This window comes from Salvelinus sp. IW2-2015, linkage group LG27, assembly GCF_002910315.2.
Source record: "Salvelinus sp. IW2-2015 linkage group LG27, ASM291031v2, whole genome shotgun sequence".
Lineage (NCBI taxonomy): Eukaryota > Metazoa > Chordata > Actinopteri > Salmoniformes > Salmonidae > Salvelinus > Salvelinus sp. IW2-2015.
The window spans coordinates 18,135,494-18,154,331 of record NC_036867.1 but is presented as its reverse complement, the minus strand read 5'-3'; the positions used below and the strand labels follow the sequence as shown (position 1 = coordinate 18,154,331).

At 44.0% G+C, this 18,838-nt stretch overlaps 1 protein-coding gene across 1 annotated transcript in view; it reads left to right on the top strand.

The window, feature by feature from the left end:
- Window positions 1-17,673, top strand: part of LOC111953529 (limb region 1 protein homolog) — a 62,908-nt gene extending 45,235 nt beyond the window's left edge. Inside the window, exons 13-17 of the mRNA XM_023972880.3 lie at window positions 6,108-6,181; window positions 6,541-6,631; window positions 7,327-7,393; window positions 11,908-12,069; window positions 14,551-17,673. Of these exons, the coding sequence (XP_023828648.1) occupies window positions 6,108-6,181; window positions 6,541-6,631; window positions 7,327-7,393; window positions 11,908-12,069; window positions 14,551-14,636 (480 nt within the window). The 3' untranslated portion in view covers window positions 14,637-17,673. The remainder of the gene's footprint in view (window positions 1-6,107; window positions 6,182-6,540; window positions 6,632-7,326; window positions 7,394-11,907; window positions 12,070-14,550) is intronic.
- Window positions 17,674-18,838: the final 1,165 nt, after the last annotated feature.

The window sequence follows — 18,838 nt, the reverse complement described above, 5'->3', positions numbered from 1 at the left end:
AGAGAGATAGGCTGGAAGGAAAACAGAGTAAAAACAGATCAATTAGCCTTAAATGAGCTTGCCCTTGTGGTTTTCCTGAGAATCCCTCGCTGTCTTCTCCCTAGCCCCGGAACCAGTTGGAGCATGCACCCGTTCGCTCGCTAGACAGCATTGACACACGGAGATTATTTTTTACTTGTTTGAGAGACCACATTGTTATGTACAAAGCAGGATTACCCGTTCAGATGGGATTCTTAATAAAATGGAGAATGCCATAAAGGTTGAGAGTAGAAACTACAGAGATGAAATAGTCATGCTTTTTAATAGAAGCGTTTAGTGCAACCTTTTCTGGATAAAGAACTGCACTTGTACGTGAGCAGTGACTGACAAATGCTTTTATTTAACTGTTAAAGGGAGACTTCTTGCCATGACTATTAATTATTGTTGAACATTAATCATGTGTGTAGCGTAATCGAACTGTGTCTAGCCTCCCTGTTTTTACAGAATTAACAAATATACCTTTTCAGTTATTTGGCAGATATTTGGCAGTCGAATCACAATGACTACGTGCGCGGTGAGTGATTGAGTGAAGTGTAAAGATATTAAAAGCTTGATAAATGACATTCCTGAGAACCTTATTTGATGTCGTCCCCCCCCCCCCCCTCTTGGTCCGCAGGGTCGACATCTCAACTTCTCATTCCCAGGAAGTGCTCATCGACTCAACAAAGAATTGGATGTCTCCGAGATCAGAGGAATAAACTGGGTGAGTTGTTGGTGCCGCATTATGCTTTCTCGAATTATAATATGTATGGACAGATGCCGTCTTTCGGGACTTTGAATTTCCCATTGAAACGTATGCAAAGAGGTGAGGCTTTTCAGATATTGCTGGAGAGCCAGCGAGCCTTTCTTTTTCCCCTCGGTCTTATTTCTAATTTGGACACGTTCCAAAGCATTTCTGCCGATAATTATTATTTTCCATCCTTTTTAGGATATTATAAATGAGGTACAATGGGTGCGCGCCAAGGCTTTTGGGGGTTGGGAGGGGGAGATGTAGGCCACAAAAGGCACTTAGGATATTGGACAAGATCAAATCTTTTATATTGTGCCAGCCTTTTAGTGATGTCATTAATTTAGCAGGAGGGTGCAAATAGAGTGAGCCTTGGCAAACGTCACAGGCCGCCCAGCCTAAGCACAAGGGAGGGAGAGCGATGGAGGGGGGGTAAGAGAGAAGGATAGAGGGCAAGTCAGTCAAGCTAGTCGTAAGGAACATGGACCACAGTGTTATAAAGGGATTTCAGAAAGGACATTACATCACATGTCCTTTACTGTTCCTTGGCCCATGCTGTTGTGTACTCTTCCGTCAGTCTTCAGCAGCTATCAATGCTGACATAATACTTATTATAAGGCAGATTCTCAATGTGTGGGAACGATTAAAAGTTGGAGACCTATTTCTCTGCAACCATCTATTTATGTCAGACCAAGAAGGCAGATCGGTAGCGGCACGGTCTGTCATCCTTTACAGGTAGACCTATAAATCAAGTTGTTCATTTCAATCTCAGCTTTCAGTTTCATCTGTACTCCGTCATTGGTTTCTATATAGGAAGATAGACTAATTAAAGAGGAAGATCTTACCTTCTGGCCCTGATGAGAGAGAGCAGATAATGTTGGTGCCCACACTCACGATATGTTTACCAAACCAAGTTGTACTAACTCTATAAATAAACCCTGAAGCCATGAGGTTTCACTATTCACTTTTTGATATATTTATGAAACAGTTTAGGAAACAGTCTTTAATATCGTAAGTGATTCACTCTTGATTATTTGATGGTATTGGTCGTATTTGCCAAATGGTTAGAAATCCCGAACTCAATTGAATGTGGTGGTTTCCAACTCTGCCTCTTCTCCCCATCTCTTTCTTGTCTTCTTTCTCATCCTCTCTCTCTCTCTCTCTCCTACCTTTTCCTTCTTCCCTCCCTCAGAGAGGAGGAAGAAAGCGTCTGCATGGGAAAAGAACCTGCTCTACCCCATTTGAGTAATACTACTCACAGGGACGGTGAGTATTCAGATTGATAGTACTGCAGCCAGTACTCCCACGAAACCCCAACCAACCAACCACGCCCCTGTTTCCCAATGGCATATGAAGCATATATCCTTGGTGGCTGCTGGGGAGTTCTCCTGGTCAATCTTAGTTTGCAATCTCAATGGCACCCTATTCCCTATGTAGTGCACTCCTTTAGACCAGAGCCCTTGGCACCCTATCGTTTGCCCGGTCGTGTTAAAGAAAAGGCTCCGCTAATAGTCACACCGCTGAAGCAGCTGGGCTTTCGATTGAATCCCCCATGTAGAGTAGTCTGCTCTTTAACATGCTCCTGTTGTACAGCAGCAGTGTGGGACTGCTTACAGAATACACACTTTGCAGAGTACAGACAACAAACGATGATTAGTTCTGTCTTGTCTTTGACTTAATCTTTTTAGCTAAATCCCTCTGTTTCTCAACTCCTCCTCCTCCTCTAGACCATCTCAGTCCTACTGGTGGCGCTGAATATCCTCTATCTGCTGGTGGATGAGACTGCCATGCCAAAGGGATCAGAGGTAGGCTATAATGGCGAGAGAGACTTACTTCCTGTTCCCCTTATGAACAGATTCACATCGGAGGCCGTTTTTTCTTATACAAGCCCTAACGCACGCACACACAGGTAAATCCGGAGCGAGGCAGCTACTGAACTAGACCGCTGCGAAGGTGCTTGGCAGTCGTCGGGGACATAAATCAAATTCCGGATATGCTCAGGTGCATGTTGGGAAGAAAGGAAAGAAAGCTCTGGGCCAGGATGTTTATCATAGCAGAGCTGGCCTGGATGCTTTTTGTCGTGCTGCTGCTTCATTGAAAGTCATTTCACAGCGGCATGCAGATGAAATGTGTGTCTACGGCAGGTGAAATAAGCTGCTTTACCCTCTGTGTGTGTGGGGGGGGGTTCAGTCAGTAGCTCTGTGTGGACCAGGCAGACCAGGTGAACTCCTGTTATGAGTCTGACTGGAGAACCTAATACTCTGCATGCAATGTACTTCCTTCATCTCGTTTCATCTGCTACAACCGAGTGTGTGTTGTGCGCTAGTCTCTTGTGTGTTTTCCTTTCGTCTGACTAAGGCAACAAAGGTATCTTCTTTCTGCCTCATTTCTCAGCTCGTCTTACGGGCGACCGTCCGCCTCTCTTCTCGACATTCCAATATTTTGTTGAGGAAGATATTTTCTTTGGCATGACGCGTTGCAGAAAATCCCCCAATTATGCTTGTCATGCAGCTTGATTCCTGCCTCCCTCCTCCCCCTGACAGCCACAGCACAGCTAAATGGTTTACGCGTTTGATGAGCTGGAAGGATGCCACGCTTCTGATCTACATCGCTAAGGCGACCGGGGGAGGGGGGGGGGGGCATTCGGTGTGTCCTAACAGTCAATCATTACGGATATCATACCCATCTAACCAATCTAACAGGGATGGCTGGTGCATCGCAATGCACTCTCGCTACTATGCACTCTCTGAGAGAGGGCCGAGAGATAGGGGGAGAGGAGGGGAAGAGGGAGCAAGGGAGGAGGGATGACTGGGCCAGGTAGGCGAGAAAGGGAGAGAGAAGGGAAAGCGAGGGAGAGGGCCAATGGGTCCAGACTGTGGGAAAGTCAAATGAGGCCAGTCCAGGGGCTTAGGGCTGGGAGCAAACAGAGCAATGGAGAGGAACTGTATATGTTTGTTTATCCTCTCCCTCTCCTACACAAACTGCATGGCACTCAGCATACTCCGTACTACAGGGCTACTGCTGCTCCAGCCTCCTCCGTCTCTCTCTCTGACTCACAGCCAGACAGGAGGGGAGGAGAGGAGGTGCACCAGTCAGAGGACAGGGCTTTTTACAGCTTGATGAACGGCGTTAAGAGGACTTCTAACCGTGTTATTGCCAGCTCATCCCCTGTAGGCGCTGATCTTGGGTCAGTTTTGCATTTCCCCCGCTAATGGTTAAGGTTAGGATTGGGGATGGGAAGCTGATCCTAGATCCGTACCTAGGGGATCCTCTGAACCTTGACTGATGACATTCAGTTCCTTCTCAATCTGTGGCTTTGCAAAACAAAGAAATTATAGAGGGGGGGAGAGGGGGGGGGGGGGGGGGGGAATACACGATGAGTATTTTTTTTTCTTTCTGTTATTATCCGTCACTGAAACTATGTGAGGTACATCAAAGCGTGACGGAGGAGAACGGGACACACCTGAAGCCCTGGCTGGTGCGACGCTCTGCACACAGGTGTTGCTCCCCGCTAATCCCAGAAGCAACAAACACACCACGGTGTGTTCTGAATGAGCAGGCTGCGAGGAACACCAACCCTAGCAGCCCTCCACCCCGCCACTGGAATGAAAAGGAGACTAGGTTGAAAGGTGGCTTAATGAGAAAGCTGCCACACGCCCACCCACCTGCCACTTTAACATGTTAATATCTTCCCAAAATGGCAGAAACGTAACACTGAAGATTTGACCTTTCCCATAACATTGACACATGCTTACACAACCCCTCCCACTCCACTATTAATAAATGACATCAGATGCTGTGTGCTAATTCGCTGAGAGAGAGGGCTCTACAGAGACCTTTGCAGAAAAAGGTGTGAAACTACACTTTTTTATTTTCTCTTTTGTTTGCCTGTGTGTGTGTGTGTGTGTGTGTGTGTGTGTGTGTGTGTGTGTGTGGTGGTGGTGTGTGTGTGTGTGTGTGTGTGTGTGTGTGTGTGTGTGTGTGTGTGTGTGTGTGTGTGTGTGTGTTTTAGAGAGTTTGTTCAAAGTGACCTGTACAAGTGTGTTTTTGTCCGTATTAATGCAGCTGGAGCTAGCTCCTAGATATCGACGCCGTTGATGCCGTTTTTAACTTGACAGAAGTGCAACCCTCTGAACAACGTGTCCCCGTGCTGCTGTGCCATAGCATGGATCTCTCCAACAGAGAGCACGCGTCCCAAATGGCATCCTGTTCCCTTTTCTAGCCAATGGGGCCCGGCTCAAAAGTAGTGCACTCTATAGGGAATACAGGGTTCCGTTTGGGACGCGGCCGACGTCTTCCTCTGCTGCGAGTCGCTCGAACACAGAGCAAGCAGGTCACTGATCCTCTTTTGGATTGAAGTGAAAAGTAGTTCATGTAAACAGCTAGGGTGCCAAGTCTTACAAAAGCAAATGTTTATCACTCAAACAAAACACAGATGCCGAGACTATTGGCGTAATATATAGATGTGTCTCTTTTTCCCGCACGAACTTCAATTGGGCAGGGCAGAAAACATCTGGCGTGTTTGCCGAAGCGTTTTCTTTTTGTTCTTTTTTTTTTTCATTTGTTATTGGCATGCATTCACGTTCTCCACTTTTTACCGTAAGCACTTCTGTGCCTTGCTGCTTGTTTCAACACCTGTTTACATATAGTGTGATGGACAGTGATTTGAAAAGGGAGTCTTTTCTCTCTTTCCTCTCTTTCATCTCTTTCCATCCATTACTGAGCCGGTTGGAGTCTGTGTTGAAAGGGAAACTTCGACTTGTGCCGAGTTTTAGGTAGGCTAGTGGTTATGAGCTTTGGGCAAGTAACTGAAAGGTTGCTGGTTCAAATCCCAGGGCCGATTTAGGTGAACATCTGTTGATGTGCCCTTGAGCAAGGCACTTAACCCTAATTGCTCCTGTAAGTCACTCTGGATAAGAGCCTCTGCTAAATGACTAAACTGTAATGTAAATGTTTTAACTTTTCCTTCTGTAATCACAGACTTACAGATTACAGAACCTAGCTAAGTACTTAACTTTTGTCATATAAAATCATTATATTCAGGATTTATTTGCACTGTTAAAAAAAACTATTTTGGTTTTTCTTCTGATGACACAAATGAGAGATCCTCTTTTTGAATGTTGATTTGATTTGTGGTCTAGCCTTTTGGTCTCTGCCTCTGGAACACATACCACTGCAGCATGGGGTTGAATCGAGCCCACTGCTATTTCAGCACACTCTCCTCCTATATTTCCTCTCCTTGTCTCCTGTCCTGTATCCACAATAAATCAAGAGGAGTGTGACTGCCCCCTTCCTTAACAAGACAACAACAACAAAACCCCCTCTTCCTCTGTCATTCCAGGATCGGGGGCTTGGGAACACCTCGCTGTCCACGTTCGGACTGGTCCAGGCTGTCGTCGACATCATCCTCATGTTGTATCCTTTCAATGTTCCCTCTGCTCTGGGGCCATATGAAGTGTCTGAGTAGGAGTACCGATCTAGGATCAAGTCCTCTGTCCATGTATTCTTTTTCATTGGGATAAAAAAAAATGCAACACTGATCCTATTTCAGCAGTCCTACTCTGAGACATTTGATTCATATGGCCCTTGCTCCATGGTGATACGAGTGACATTCCCAGGGCCAGTGGTGTTTACTTACTTAAGACCTTGCTTAGCCGGACATCTTCCGGGACATTCTGTTGTGTTTCGGCACATTATTCCTTGGTGAAAAGGTGCCAACTGGCCACTTAAAATGTCAACAAATGTTGGATTTCTTGTCCTTGATTCCGCAACAGCTACTTGATGGTGTCCTCAGTTGTCGGCTTCTACAGCTTGCGAGTGTTTGAAGGCCTCACTCCCAGGAAAGACGACACGACCATGACAACGGTAAATGCGCACACACACAACCCATGATGATATATTGAGACCTTGTGTTTCATCCTCTTCAGCCCCCCGCCTCAGTCCTCCGTCTGAATGGTTCAGTCCTCCGTCTGAATGGTTCAGTCCTCCGTCTGAATGGTTCAGTCCTCCGTCTGAATGGTTCAGTTGATCTCCCACCCAATATTTGTTTGTGAGTTGCGTAAACATGGATGCAGTGCAAGCGCTTCTTTTACTTTTACATTTAAGTCATTTAGCAGACGCTCTTATCCAGAGCGACTTACAATTTTTTTCTTGTACAGTGAGGTGAGGTGGGGGGGGGGGCTGGTTGTGTGCTCTGTTTGGCTCACGGGGGCAGCCATTCACTTAGTAATGAGCGGGGGGAATGGTGAGGCTTGTTAACGAGCCATGGCGACTCAGTGAAAGGACTCGAAAGCCACAAAAGAGCAGAATCTGGTAATGAGCATCTTCAGAACTACTAATTGCACAATGTATGTGGAATCCATTTACTGTGAAGAGGTGTGTGCGCGTGCACATCTGTGTGTGTGTGTGTGTGTGTGTGTACACAGTGTCTTGTTAAGGTAATCACGCTCTCAGTTCTCACACTCAGTGTCTCCGTCATGGCCTATCTATATGTTAATGGTTTTCATCAGTTAAGGTTCTATACCTGCTGACTCTAACGCTCTGCGACTCCCTCCATGTAGATCATTGGTTGCTGTGTGTCCATCCTGGTGCTGAGTTCAGCCCTGCCAGTCATGTCCAGAACACTTGGTGAGTCTCTCCTAGCTTTTATCCGTCTTTTATAAATTTCTGTCCCAAATGGCACTCTATTCCCTTATGAGCCCTGGTCAAAAGTAGTGCACTACATAGGGAATATGGTGCCATTTTGGACGCTGCCTTTTGATTTTGACATCTGTGAATATCACAATCTATTCAACCCATGGATTGAACACGTAGTGGATGGAAGGAATAGGTGAGCACTGATGTTCGGTGAACATTTCGGGATTGCTCTTGTGAGAAACTAATTGGAGGGAGGTGAACCCCCCCCCCCATCAGACCGCTAAGGTTAACAAGTTAAATTCCTTCATAGTTTGCCATAGCGATTTGGGAAGAGAATGGAGCAAGAGTGGGAGAAAATGACATGATAGCAGCGGCGTCACAATGGCACTAATAAACACGCAGGGAACAGACACAGCTGTTCAAATAGCACCATCGCCTGTTTGTGTGTGTGTGTGTGTGTGTGTGTGTTGGCTTACAGTGAGTCATAGGGAGCTTTACAAAGTACCAACAGGTTCTGCTCTGTGACACTGAATAGATGAAAAGGAATAAATGAATGCCCCCCCCCCCCCCCCCAGCCCAAGCCCCCTGGAGAAAGACGTGGGGAGAGGGGAGTGTGTATGCTTGTGTAATGTGTGTGTCAATGTTATGGGAGAGGTAAACTCTTTTAGTGTTACCATTCTGCTATTTTGTGAAGATATTAACATGTCAAAGGTAGGTGTGTGTGTGTGTGTGTGTGTGTGTGTGTGTGTGTGTGTGTGTGTGTGTGTGTGTGTGTGTGTGTGTGTGTGTGTGTGTGTAAACCAGAGAGCATGATTGATGTAGCAAAATAAGTCAGATTACTTGGGTTTTAACTGATTGAAAAATAATTTAAAATACTTTATATGTCCCTGTTTGTGCTTGCCTGACTTAATAAACCAATAGAAAGTCCCAAAACTGTAAACACTGCCCATCTGGCACTCAAGCAAACGCTCGAAGTATTTGAAAGGATTGTTCAAGTATTTGAACGCATGTCTGAGAGAAATAAACTGCACAGAGTTGAGGGGCTGTAGGAGAACCCGGGGCTAATGCTAACCGCTGCTTGTACAGTAGTCCTGTCGGCCATGTTTTATTTAAGCTTCTCTTGAAGGAGGGTCGTGGGACCTGTAATGCTACTGAAATGGGAGTGCTCGTTTCTCAGTGGCAGCAACATCAGGGTTAGTTAGGGTGCAGGCAAGGGTAAAAGTCCAATGAACATTATTTGGGGGGGGGGGCTAAAGAGGCTAGGCTTTACAGGTAGACCAGTTATCTAAGTGTGTGTGTTTGTTAGCATCAGAGTGATATAGGATGCGTCCCAAATGGCACTACTTTAAACCATAGGAGGACATTTGGGGGACCCCACCCCCATCGCTCCCACCGATAAGTTATTTTTCTCCCCTGTATGTTTGTGTAAATTTCGTCTGCAGTGTCCCCAAAAAACACAGTAAGATACTGCAGCAGAGAGGACTTGGGTCACTACTGTCAGCCTGGCTGCTGTTCCTGGGATAATACACTGTGGCTGAGCTCTGCTCAAATGTAGTGCTCTATATAGGGTATAGGGTGCCATTTGGTATACAGCCTACCAGAGTATAAACCATCTCAGAAAATTATCATTTATTACATAGATGCAATTCTAGATAGTCATTTATCGTTCCTTATCTGAAGTCGAATGAATACGTAGGCCACCATTCTCGCAAATTGGTGGATGAATGATCAGAATGAATCAGCAAATGTAATCACCCACAACGGCTTCCATCTTACTTGGAATGGATTGTGAGACATGTTGGATATCACTTGGCCCACATACACACAGTAATACATAATGATACATTTTGCAAATGGTGATGAGAAAAACTGGCTGAAGTGAATTGGGTGATCAGAGGAAGACAGGTTCTTCTATGCGAGGTTACGTCATCTCTAGACACACACCATATAGGCAGCATCCCAAATGGTACCGTATTCCCTACAAAGTGCACTTGTTTTGACCAGAGCCCTACAGGCCTTTGGGACGTAAGCATAGTTTCCCCATCTGCTAACGGCGCCATTCCAAAGGCCCCCAAAAACTTTACTTCCCAACAGCTCCAAATACCAAACCAAGATCAAAATGTTTTGCATTAGAAATGAATTAGGCTTGACCGGTGTGGCAAGGTGTATTGACTGCCATCTCTCCAACCTCTCTGCCTCTCTTTTACAAGCAACTTGTTTAAAGGCCCTTGATGCTTGCCAACTGCTTAGAGGCTGTAGATGCATCTTTCCAGACACCAAATTGATTGCCACGCAGCAGTTTCGCAGGCATTACCGAAGGGGGGAAAAAATCCAAGAACATTACCTCACACTGTGAGCTATGCCAGTTTATGAATTGCGAAATTTGATCAAGACCGCTGAAGCGACTGGTTGGTTCATGTATTGATATTGGGTAGGCTTGTCGTGGTTTTAATTTGAAAGGTTGGCTGCATGCACTGTTATTTAGTTCACACGGGTAAAGAACATTGAAAGCACAGGAATGAATGAGTTCCACTGCTTCGGACTATAAGAGTGAAGGCTATTTACAACTGAAGTGTTTTAATCCACCTCAGGGTAGGTTATCCTCCCGATCCTGTCACTTTTTTCAGTACATTTCTTTTGACGGCAGCAAAACCCTCGACTACTGAGATGAGTCTGAGGGTGCGTCCCAAATGGCACCCAATTCCCTTGCGTGGTGCACTTCTTCTGGCCAGGGCTCTAGTCAAAAGTAGTGCACTATATAGGGAATAAGGTGCCATTTGGGACCAAGATGTTATTGTACTGGCCGTGGCTGGTGGAACATTCTGGAAGGTTCTAGAAGAAGCAGCAGCCCATGATAAATAAATAGGAAAACAATAGGGTGTTGACGCCTCTGCATGCAGCGTGTGATCTGCCATGACAGATGGTTTGAAATGAGAAAACCCGCTCAGGTCTGGCAGAGTCCCAGCGTGGCTGTAAAAGGCCCTGGCCCCACTAGAGAAACGAGGGATTAGCAACTCTGTTCCGTCTCTGTCAATGCTAGAGAGATGGATGGATGGAGCAGTGGAGACAACCTCCCAATGCATTGAAACTGTTTGCAGCACGTCTCTACATTAGTTCCTCCTCAGTAACCTAACTGCAGATGTGTGCGTAGCTAAATAGAGSACAGGATGAGGTGGCTACGGGGCCATATTGAAGTAGCTTTTGTGAAGTTCTGATGAAGTTCAGACATTGTTTTGACATTCATACTAAGCATACACTGAGACAAGACATGGAGTGAATGGCTCTGACTGGCCTGAAACTGAGGATTCCCTCTCGCAGGGGGGTCAGGCCCGCCCGCCATGAGTTGTACAAGCGGTCTCGGCAACATCGGAAACCTACAAGATTCTGCTTGCTTACTGTACTTCAGAACAGTTGACTCAGGTGTATGTGCAGGTGACTGTGGTCCCATTGATACCCATGTTGCCTGGGGTGTGGCTCATTTCTGTATTTATTTTGTTCCACTCGATTTTTGCACGCTAACAAATTGTCTATACAGTCCCACTAACAAAACACTTTCCTATGAAAGGAATATTAGTAATCCGCCAAATGTCAGACAATGAAGATGACTTTATCTCAGGAAGAGTGGCATTGGCCACTAAATCATTTATATAAAGGGTTTGGCTATTTTGGTTTTATTTTTGTCCATCCTGGATCCGGCAATGCCTGAGTATCTTAGTACACAGTGTACATCAAATGGTTTTTGGGTATAAGCGCTTKTTTCAATTTGGCCTTTCTTGCCTGTTGAAAGAGTCAGGCTATTGAAGAGARACTTTTCAAAGTGCCTCAACTGCCGACAGAACAGACATTGTTAAATAGTTAATTCGCTGAAGCAGTAGTGGAAAGGGAAGCGTTTGTGATTATAAACGCAACTCTCGTCTTGCCAAAGGTGTTTGGAAAAAGGAACATGTCTACTTAGTGCCTGTCATTGGGAAATAATCCAAGCTCACTTTTTTCTCTCCAGGTTTTGTGTAACATTTTTGTTCGTGTCGATTGCTCTTGGTTTTCAGTCCACAGTGTCGGATCATGTAGGGCTGCTGGTCACTGCCTCAATGGGAATCAGAGAATAATGATAGGCCTACATTACTTAGACTACAGGGGCTGCTGAGGGTAGGACGGCTCATAATAATGGCTGGAATGGAGTGAATGGTATCAAACCCAAGGAAACCATGTGTTTGAGTTCGTTATCGTTGCATCGATTCCGTTCCAGCCATTCCTATGAGACCGTCCTGCCCAATTAAGTTGCCACCAAACTCCTGTGACTTAGACAGATAATTCAACCAGGGGTTAGAGCTGGTGTCAGTGTTGTGAAATGATCTGTGCTTGAAGTAAAATAAAAACATAATAAACTATGGTCCATTATTTCTAAATGATCATGATATAGTTATATTCATTGTTTTGTTTTATAATCCACTCAAATAGCAAAATATTGAATCTTCTTTTATTTAACATCTTCACACTCTTCACAGGTATCACCAGGTTTGATCTTCTCGGAGACTTCGGGAGATTCAATTGGCTGGGAAACTTCTATATCGTCCTATCGTACAACTTGCTGTTTGCCGTGGTAACTACTCTCTGCCTAGTCCGGAAGTTTACCTCAGCGGTCCGAGAGGAACTCTTGAAAGCATTAGGTAACATTTTTATATTCATATACTCATGTTCATGTCAAACAAAGCTGAAATTACATTATTACTGGTTCATTGAGTTACCGACATTCTTAAAGAATGCATTGCTATATACAATAATAAAGCCTTCTCATAGATTACTACAGACAATGAGGACAATCAGAGAATATTGTTTTCAACAATTGATGAAAGCGCACTCTGTGCGTTTGAAATCCTCCACCTGTACAGTCTTTTAGATTTGAGTACTGCTTTTTATACCTTTTGACTATAAGATATTGGTAAAACTGGCATTTAATATGGAGTTGGTCCCCCCTTTGCTGCTATAACAGCCACCTCTATTCTGGGAAGGCTTTCCACTATATGATGGAACATTGCTGCAGGGACTTGCTTCCATTCAGCCACAGGAGCGTTAGTAAGGTTGGGCACTGATGTTGGGTGTTTAGGCCTGGCTCGCAATCGGCGGTTCAATTCATCCCAAAGGTGTTCGTTGAGGTCAGGGGTCTGTGCAGGCTAGTCAAGTTCTTCCACGCCGATCTCGACAAACCATTTCTGTATGGTATAATAATGCTAATATCGGTGCCATGACTTGAATGGGATTTGTTCCACAAATGCTAAAGTGCCAGAGAAATTTAACCAAAGCATCTATTGCAGTCATACCTTATGTCATTTTGGAATTTGGGTGAACTATCCCTTTAAAGCCAGGTAATCAAATTAAATTGTATTGGTCACATATACAAGTTTAGTGGGTGTAGTGAAATGCTTGTGTTTCTTGCTCCAACAGTGCAGTAATATCTAACAAGTTCACAACAATACACACACATCTAAAGTAAAGGAATGGAATTAAGAATCTATAAATATTTGGATGAGCAATGTCGGAGCGGCATAGACTAATATACATTAGAATAGAATACAGTATATACATATGAGATGAGTAATGCAAAATATGTAAACATTATTAAAGTGGCCAGTGATTTCAAGTCTATGTATATAGGGCTGCAGCCTCAAATGTGCTAGTGATGGCTATTTAATAGTCCGATGGCCTTGAGATTGAAAAACAGCTTCTGTCTCAGCTTTGATGCACCTGTACTGACCTCGCCTACTGGATGATAGCAGGGTGAACAGGCAGTGGCTCGGGTGGTTGTTGACCTTGATTATCTTTTTGGCCTTCCTGTGACAGGTGCTATAGGTGTCTTGGAGGGCAGGTCGTTTGCCCCCGGTGATGCGTTGGGCAGACCGCACCACCCTCTGGAGTGCCGTTGCCTTACCAAGCGGTGATACAGCTCTCAATTGTGCATCTGTAAAAGTTTGTGAGGGTTTTAGGTGCCAAGCCAAATTTCTTCAGCCTCCTGAGGTTGAAGAGGCCCTATTGTGCCTTCTTCACCACACTGTCTGTGTTGGTGGAGCTTTTCAGGTTGTCAGTTATGTGTACGCCGAGGAACTTGAAGCTTTCCACCTTCTCCACTGCGGTCCCGTCAATGTGGATGGGGGGGTGCTCCCTCTACTGTTTCCTGAAGTCCACGATCAGCTCCTTTGTTTTGTTGAGTGAGAGGTTATTTTCCTGGCACCACTCTCCCAGGGCCCTCACCTCCTCCCTGTAGGCTGTCTCGTCGTTGTTGGTAATCAGGCCTAATAATGTTGTCATCTGCAAACTTGATGATTGAGTTGGAAGCACGCGTGGCTACGCAGTCATGGTGAACAGGGACTGCAGGAGGGGGCTGAGCACTCATCCTTGTGGGGCCCCTGTGTTGAGGATCAGCAAAGTGGTGGTGTTTCCAACCTTCACCACCTGGGGGAGGCCCGTCAGGAAGTCCAGGACCCAGTTGCACAGGGCGGGGTTCAGGCCCAGGGCCCCGAGCCCTTGTGTTCTTTTATTATGCACAGCGCATTGAGTCACTGTATTTGTATGAATTCTCCCAAATTAATAATTACATTATTATTATTATTACGCTTTATGCTAAGATTGAACCAAATGAATGCTGTATAATTGAATATCGTCTCATTTTTACCATAGTTATTTGCACGGACAAGAAGTAAACTTTTAGGTTTTTGTGCATTTCAGTAATAATCAACACTAATTACATAGAAGTCAGTCTCCCTATGACTTATTATCATAACTCTTAACGGGTTCCAAGTCTGCAGGGGCTAGCTGGGTCTGCATTCTCTGCAACTCAGGCAGTAAAATGACTACTGTGGCTGCAGCCGGAGAGATGTATAGCCTAGTGTTGATTCCTGTCACACACACCTCGAGTGACAAAGTGGGGAAATGACGGCAAAATCCAATGTGCCTTAGGACTGATATGTGACAGTGAATATTATGAGGCGAAGGGGGAACGTCTCTCAAGCTTGTTGTGACAGACCCAGGATCGTCTGATGTAGAAAATGTCAGACGGAGGCAGTGGTGTTTTTATTTTTTCCCATTCCTCATCTTGAAGGTTAACTGTGTTTTTATTTTAATTACATTTCTGCCCCTTATCTCTTCCTGGCCAGGTCTGGATAAATTACAACTGTCAAACAGCCCAACAGACCCGGAGTCTGGGAAGCTCTCGGCCAACGGGCATCAGAAGACTCTGTAAAAGAGACAACGGACACACACACACCTAACGGCAGCCAAAGGGAGATTTTGATAGTACTGAACTCCACAGCAGAAGGTGAAAGGGATTGAGTCTGTGGAAGCGACTCAACACAGTTGAAGCGACTCCCACAATGTCTGACGGGCTTTGCGAACTGAGAAGAAACTGCAATTTATCTTCGTGACATTCCATCCTCTTCCTCGTGGATGGATGGATGCAGGACAGGGACTGGTTTGAGCCCTCTGACAGACTGCCGTCTTCACAACAGTGACCTTGATGTTGACCTCAACAGTGACTGACCATGGGCCACAGCCGATGTGTTGGGGACTTTCTTTTCCCTCAGCGCCAACTTTCTTCTCTCTCTTTGTCTATTCTTATCTCATTCTACCCTCTAACCGTTTTTGTGGAGAGCTCCCGTCCTGTAGGTTTTCACTCCAACCCTAATCTATCACACTTGATTCTAATAATTAGCTGGTTGATGAGCTGAATCAGGTTAGTTACAACTGGGGTTGGATCGAAAGGGTAGCTCTCCAGGAACAGGGTTGGAGAGCTCTGCTCTAACCAATCTCATTCTACCCTCTTGTGTTTCGTGCTTGCCTAATCACTTCTTATCTGTTATTTTCTCCCCATAACCTAACCATTGCACTATGCCGTATTGTCTTGGAAGATGCAATGTAACCTTTCGAGGCAGAGGCTGAAGAGACGCTCGCTGATAGACTAGTGGGCATTTTTACACTTACGTCTACTATTTGTTTCCAGCCTGTTCTATTTCCAGCCTGTTCTATTTCCACCACAGTTTCAAATACATGTTAGTGATAAAATGCAGCTCAAGGTTATTTGGAGAGAGAGAGAAAATGCCGCCTCACCAAAGTATAACGAGAAGACAATTCCATTTCAGAATTAGAAAGTAAATGTGATGTGGATCAGTGGCCATGGGGGCATTCACATTAGATTACCTGTATTATATCTGAATACTGGGTGGTCTCCAACAGTCATCTAATTCAGTATGTCATATCATGTATATTATATGTGTGAAGTATGTATGGCTACTGGTTAAATAAGTGGACATTTTTATGTGTTTTATGTCAGAAGATAATATGCAAAAAATGTGATAAGATGATGCCATTTTATGATAGACTTGCTTTGAAAGCACCTTGCATGGAAAATAAATCGTACTTATCACTCTCAGCCATTTTACACGTCATACCCAGTTGCTTTGCTTGCCCTCACAGGTGCCTGTGTATTACCACTTCTTGCCGGTACATTTAGTACCCCTTCACCACAGTGACCACACCGGAGCTCAGTCGGTGTCTCCTCCATTGACACAGAAAGAATGGGGAGGCACTGTGGAGGCGTGACTAGCCAAGCCTTCATCTTTCTGGTTGTCGCACGCCAGTTGTGAATGTGTAACAATGTGCTCTTTTTAATTTATCTTTACTCGTAGTCTGTAGGCCTACTGTGCTTTAATTTCATAAAAGATGTAGTTAATTATTTTGTCTTGATTTAATGAATGTTGTTTTCGGTGCTGTCGATTTCGATCACTCTAGAGATGGGGGGAAATGAAGTCTTTTTTGGTCCCGAAGAGCAAAGATCGCAGCTTTCAGAGTTTGATCCTGTGGGTGGATGTTTAAAAAAAATGTTGTGCTTTGGTAAACTTGATCTCGATCTCCCCAAATAACTATTAAGCTATTTTAAAGTGTATCTTATTTCACTTGGCATGAAGCTTTTTTTGAACTTCCTATTGTAAATGTTGTATTTGTACATACCATTTATGTTTCATACCTCTTTTGCATTATTTGGATGTAAATAGTGGGCTGCCGTTAAGCCTCAAGTGTTTGTTGTAAATAAGTCTACAGAAGCTCTTTTTGGACTGTGATGCTACTTGTCACTAGAAGCACCTTTTATGCCTTAGCTAGAGGAGGAATTCACCACAGTCTTTATAGGAGGCTCCTATTTGTGTGTGTATGCTCACACGTGTAGGTATGTTTGTTCAAAAAAAGACAACTTTACTGTGAACACCTTGTCTCTGGATTTCAATTGCAAACCAGTTTGAACTTCTTCATTGTCCTTTGCGGTGAAGGTAGTGTATAATCTCCCCTTAACTCAAATAGCCATAGTGGGCTTCCAAAAATACGAATTACCAGATAACCTGAGCACTTGTGAAAATGGAAGGTGATGGGCCCCAATAATTAATGTTTCATAGACTGTTTTTATGATGTGTTTTCAGTGTGACTTGTCATGATGTAAATGGCAGGGGATACGATTAACGTTTTTTATTAAAATATGCATTTGAGACTTCTTGTTTTGTACAGGGATTTTTTTTTTTTTTAATTTAAGAATGTATTATACAGTAATAGTTTGAAAGGAAAGCAGTAGCTATTGTCTGTCACAAGGCTCACCTTAGATTCTGGAGTTCGCAGTGCCAAGCCTTGTACTGTGTTCTGTCCCCTCATTAAAATGCAAGATTATAAGTGATCCAATTTCACATCTCAGGTTGATTCGGTAATGCTGATGATAAATGATACTGTGAAAATCCAGAATTGAAAAAAATCACTAACCAAAACCCATTACTACTGTGGCTAATAACATCTGTTTCGTGTTTCCTTGAACACGACTGTGACTGTGACCCCCTCTGTGTTCCTCTCACCCTCAACTATCAGTTTTATTCTTTTAAAAAATATATTTTTTATTGCTATTTCAGACAATGTTTTATGAAGAAGTACACCAGTGATCACAATCTATTACAATCTGACTTTTCCACTTAGTTTCTGTGGAGGACACAGTCGGGGCCTGTTCCAACCTAAGGGAACACTTTTGATTGCCTTGCAGTTTTTTTTCACTCACAGAGGGTTTGAAATGTTGAGGGGTGGCCTGTACTGTCGGTGGAGTAGCTGGTAGTTTTGTCTGTCTGATTTTCTGTGTCTGCATGTAATTTCTTGCCCATTTATGTGAAAGTATATATTTTTTACCCTGTTCTTTTCTGAGTTGCTATATGTGTGTTTTGTTGTTGGTTTGTTTGCAAATAAAACAATGAAAATCATGTTTATGTTGACGTTTGCTGCTTAATTTCACATTTACATTTGTGGCGTACGTCACAGGCTTCTTTTTGAGATGTAAGGGCACACTTGGCAAAAGTAAGCTTGCTGTTACCATGGCACTATCTGGCTGTATGAACTCCTGGCAAGTCAGTGGTAACACAGTATTCCGGGTTTGAGTCGCCATAGGAATGAGACTTGAGTAATAAATGCACTTTATTGGTGTGGATGCCTGAAAGTGATACTTGCATTTATCTTTTGATGATGCATTTAAAGTATTTTAATAAAACAACAGGATTAACTTCCTGTTTTACTGCACATTTGATTCCTTGTGTCCTTTACAGTCTACAAACCCCAATATATAAGACCTGCTGGAAGCACTCAATCTAAACCATTTTGCAAAATTATACGATTTCTGTGAAAATGCTTTTAATTTAGATTCTGGAGGTACTGTAGAAACATTTTCACTACATATACACTGAGTATTCAAAACATTAAGACCACCTGCTCTTTGACTGACCAGGTGACTGACCAGGTGAATACAGGTGAAAGCTATGATCCCTTATTGATGTCACCTGTTAAATAAATCAGTGTAGATGAAGGGGAGAAGACAAGTTAAAGAAGGGTTTTTAAGTCTTGAGACAATTGAGACGTCGATTGTGTATGTGTGCTATTCAGAGGGTGAATGGGAAAGACAAAATATTTAAGTGCCTTTGAATGGGGTAAGTTAGGTGCCAGGCACACCAGTTTGTGTCAAGAACTGCAACACTGCTAGTTTTTAACGCTCACTGTTTCCCATGTGTATCAAGGACATCCAGAAACTTGACTCAACTGTGGGCAGCATTGAAGTCAACATGGGCCACCATCCCTGTGGAACGCTTTCGGCACCTGGTAGAGTCCATGCCCTGACAAACTGAGCCTGTTCTGAGGGCAGAAGAGGGAGGAGGGAGGGTGCAGCTCAATATAAGGAAGGTGTTCTTAATTTTTTGTGCACTCAGTATGTACAGTCGTGGCCAAAAGATATACAAATAAATAATAGAAATGTACATTTTCACAAAGTCTGCTACCTCAGTTTGTATGATGGCAATTTGCATATACTCCAGAATGCTATGAAGAGTGATCAGATGAATTGCAATTAATTAATTAATTAATTGCAAAGTCGCTCTTTGC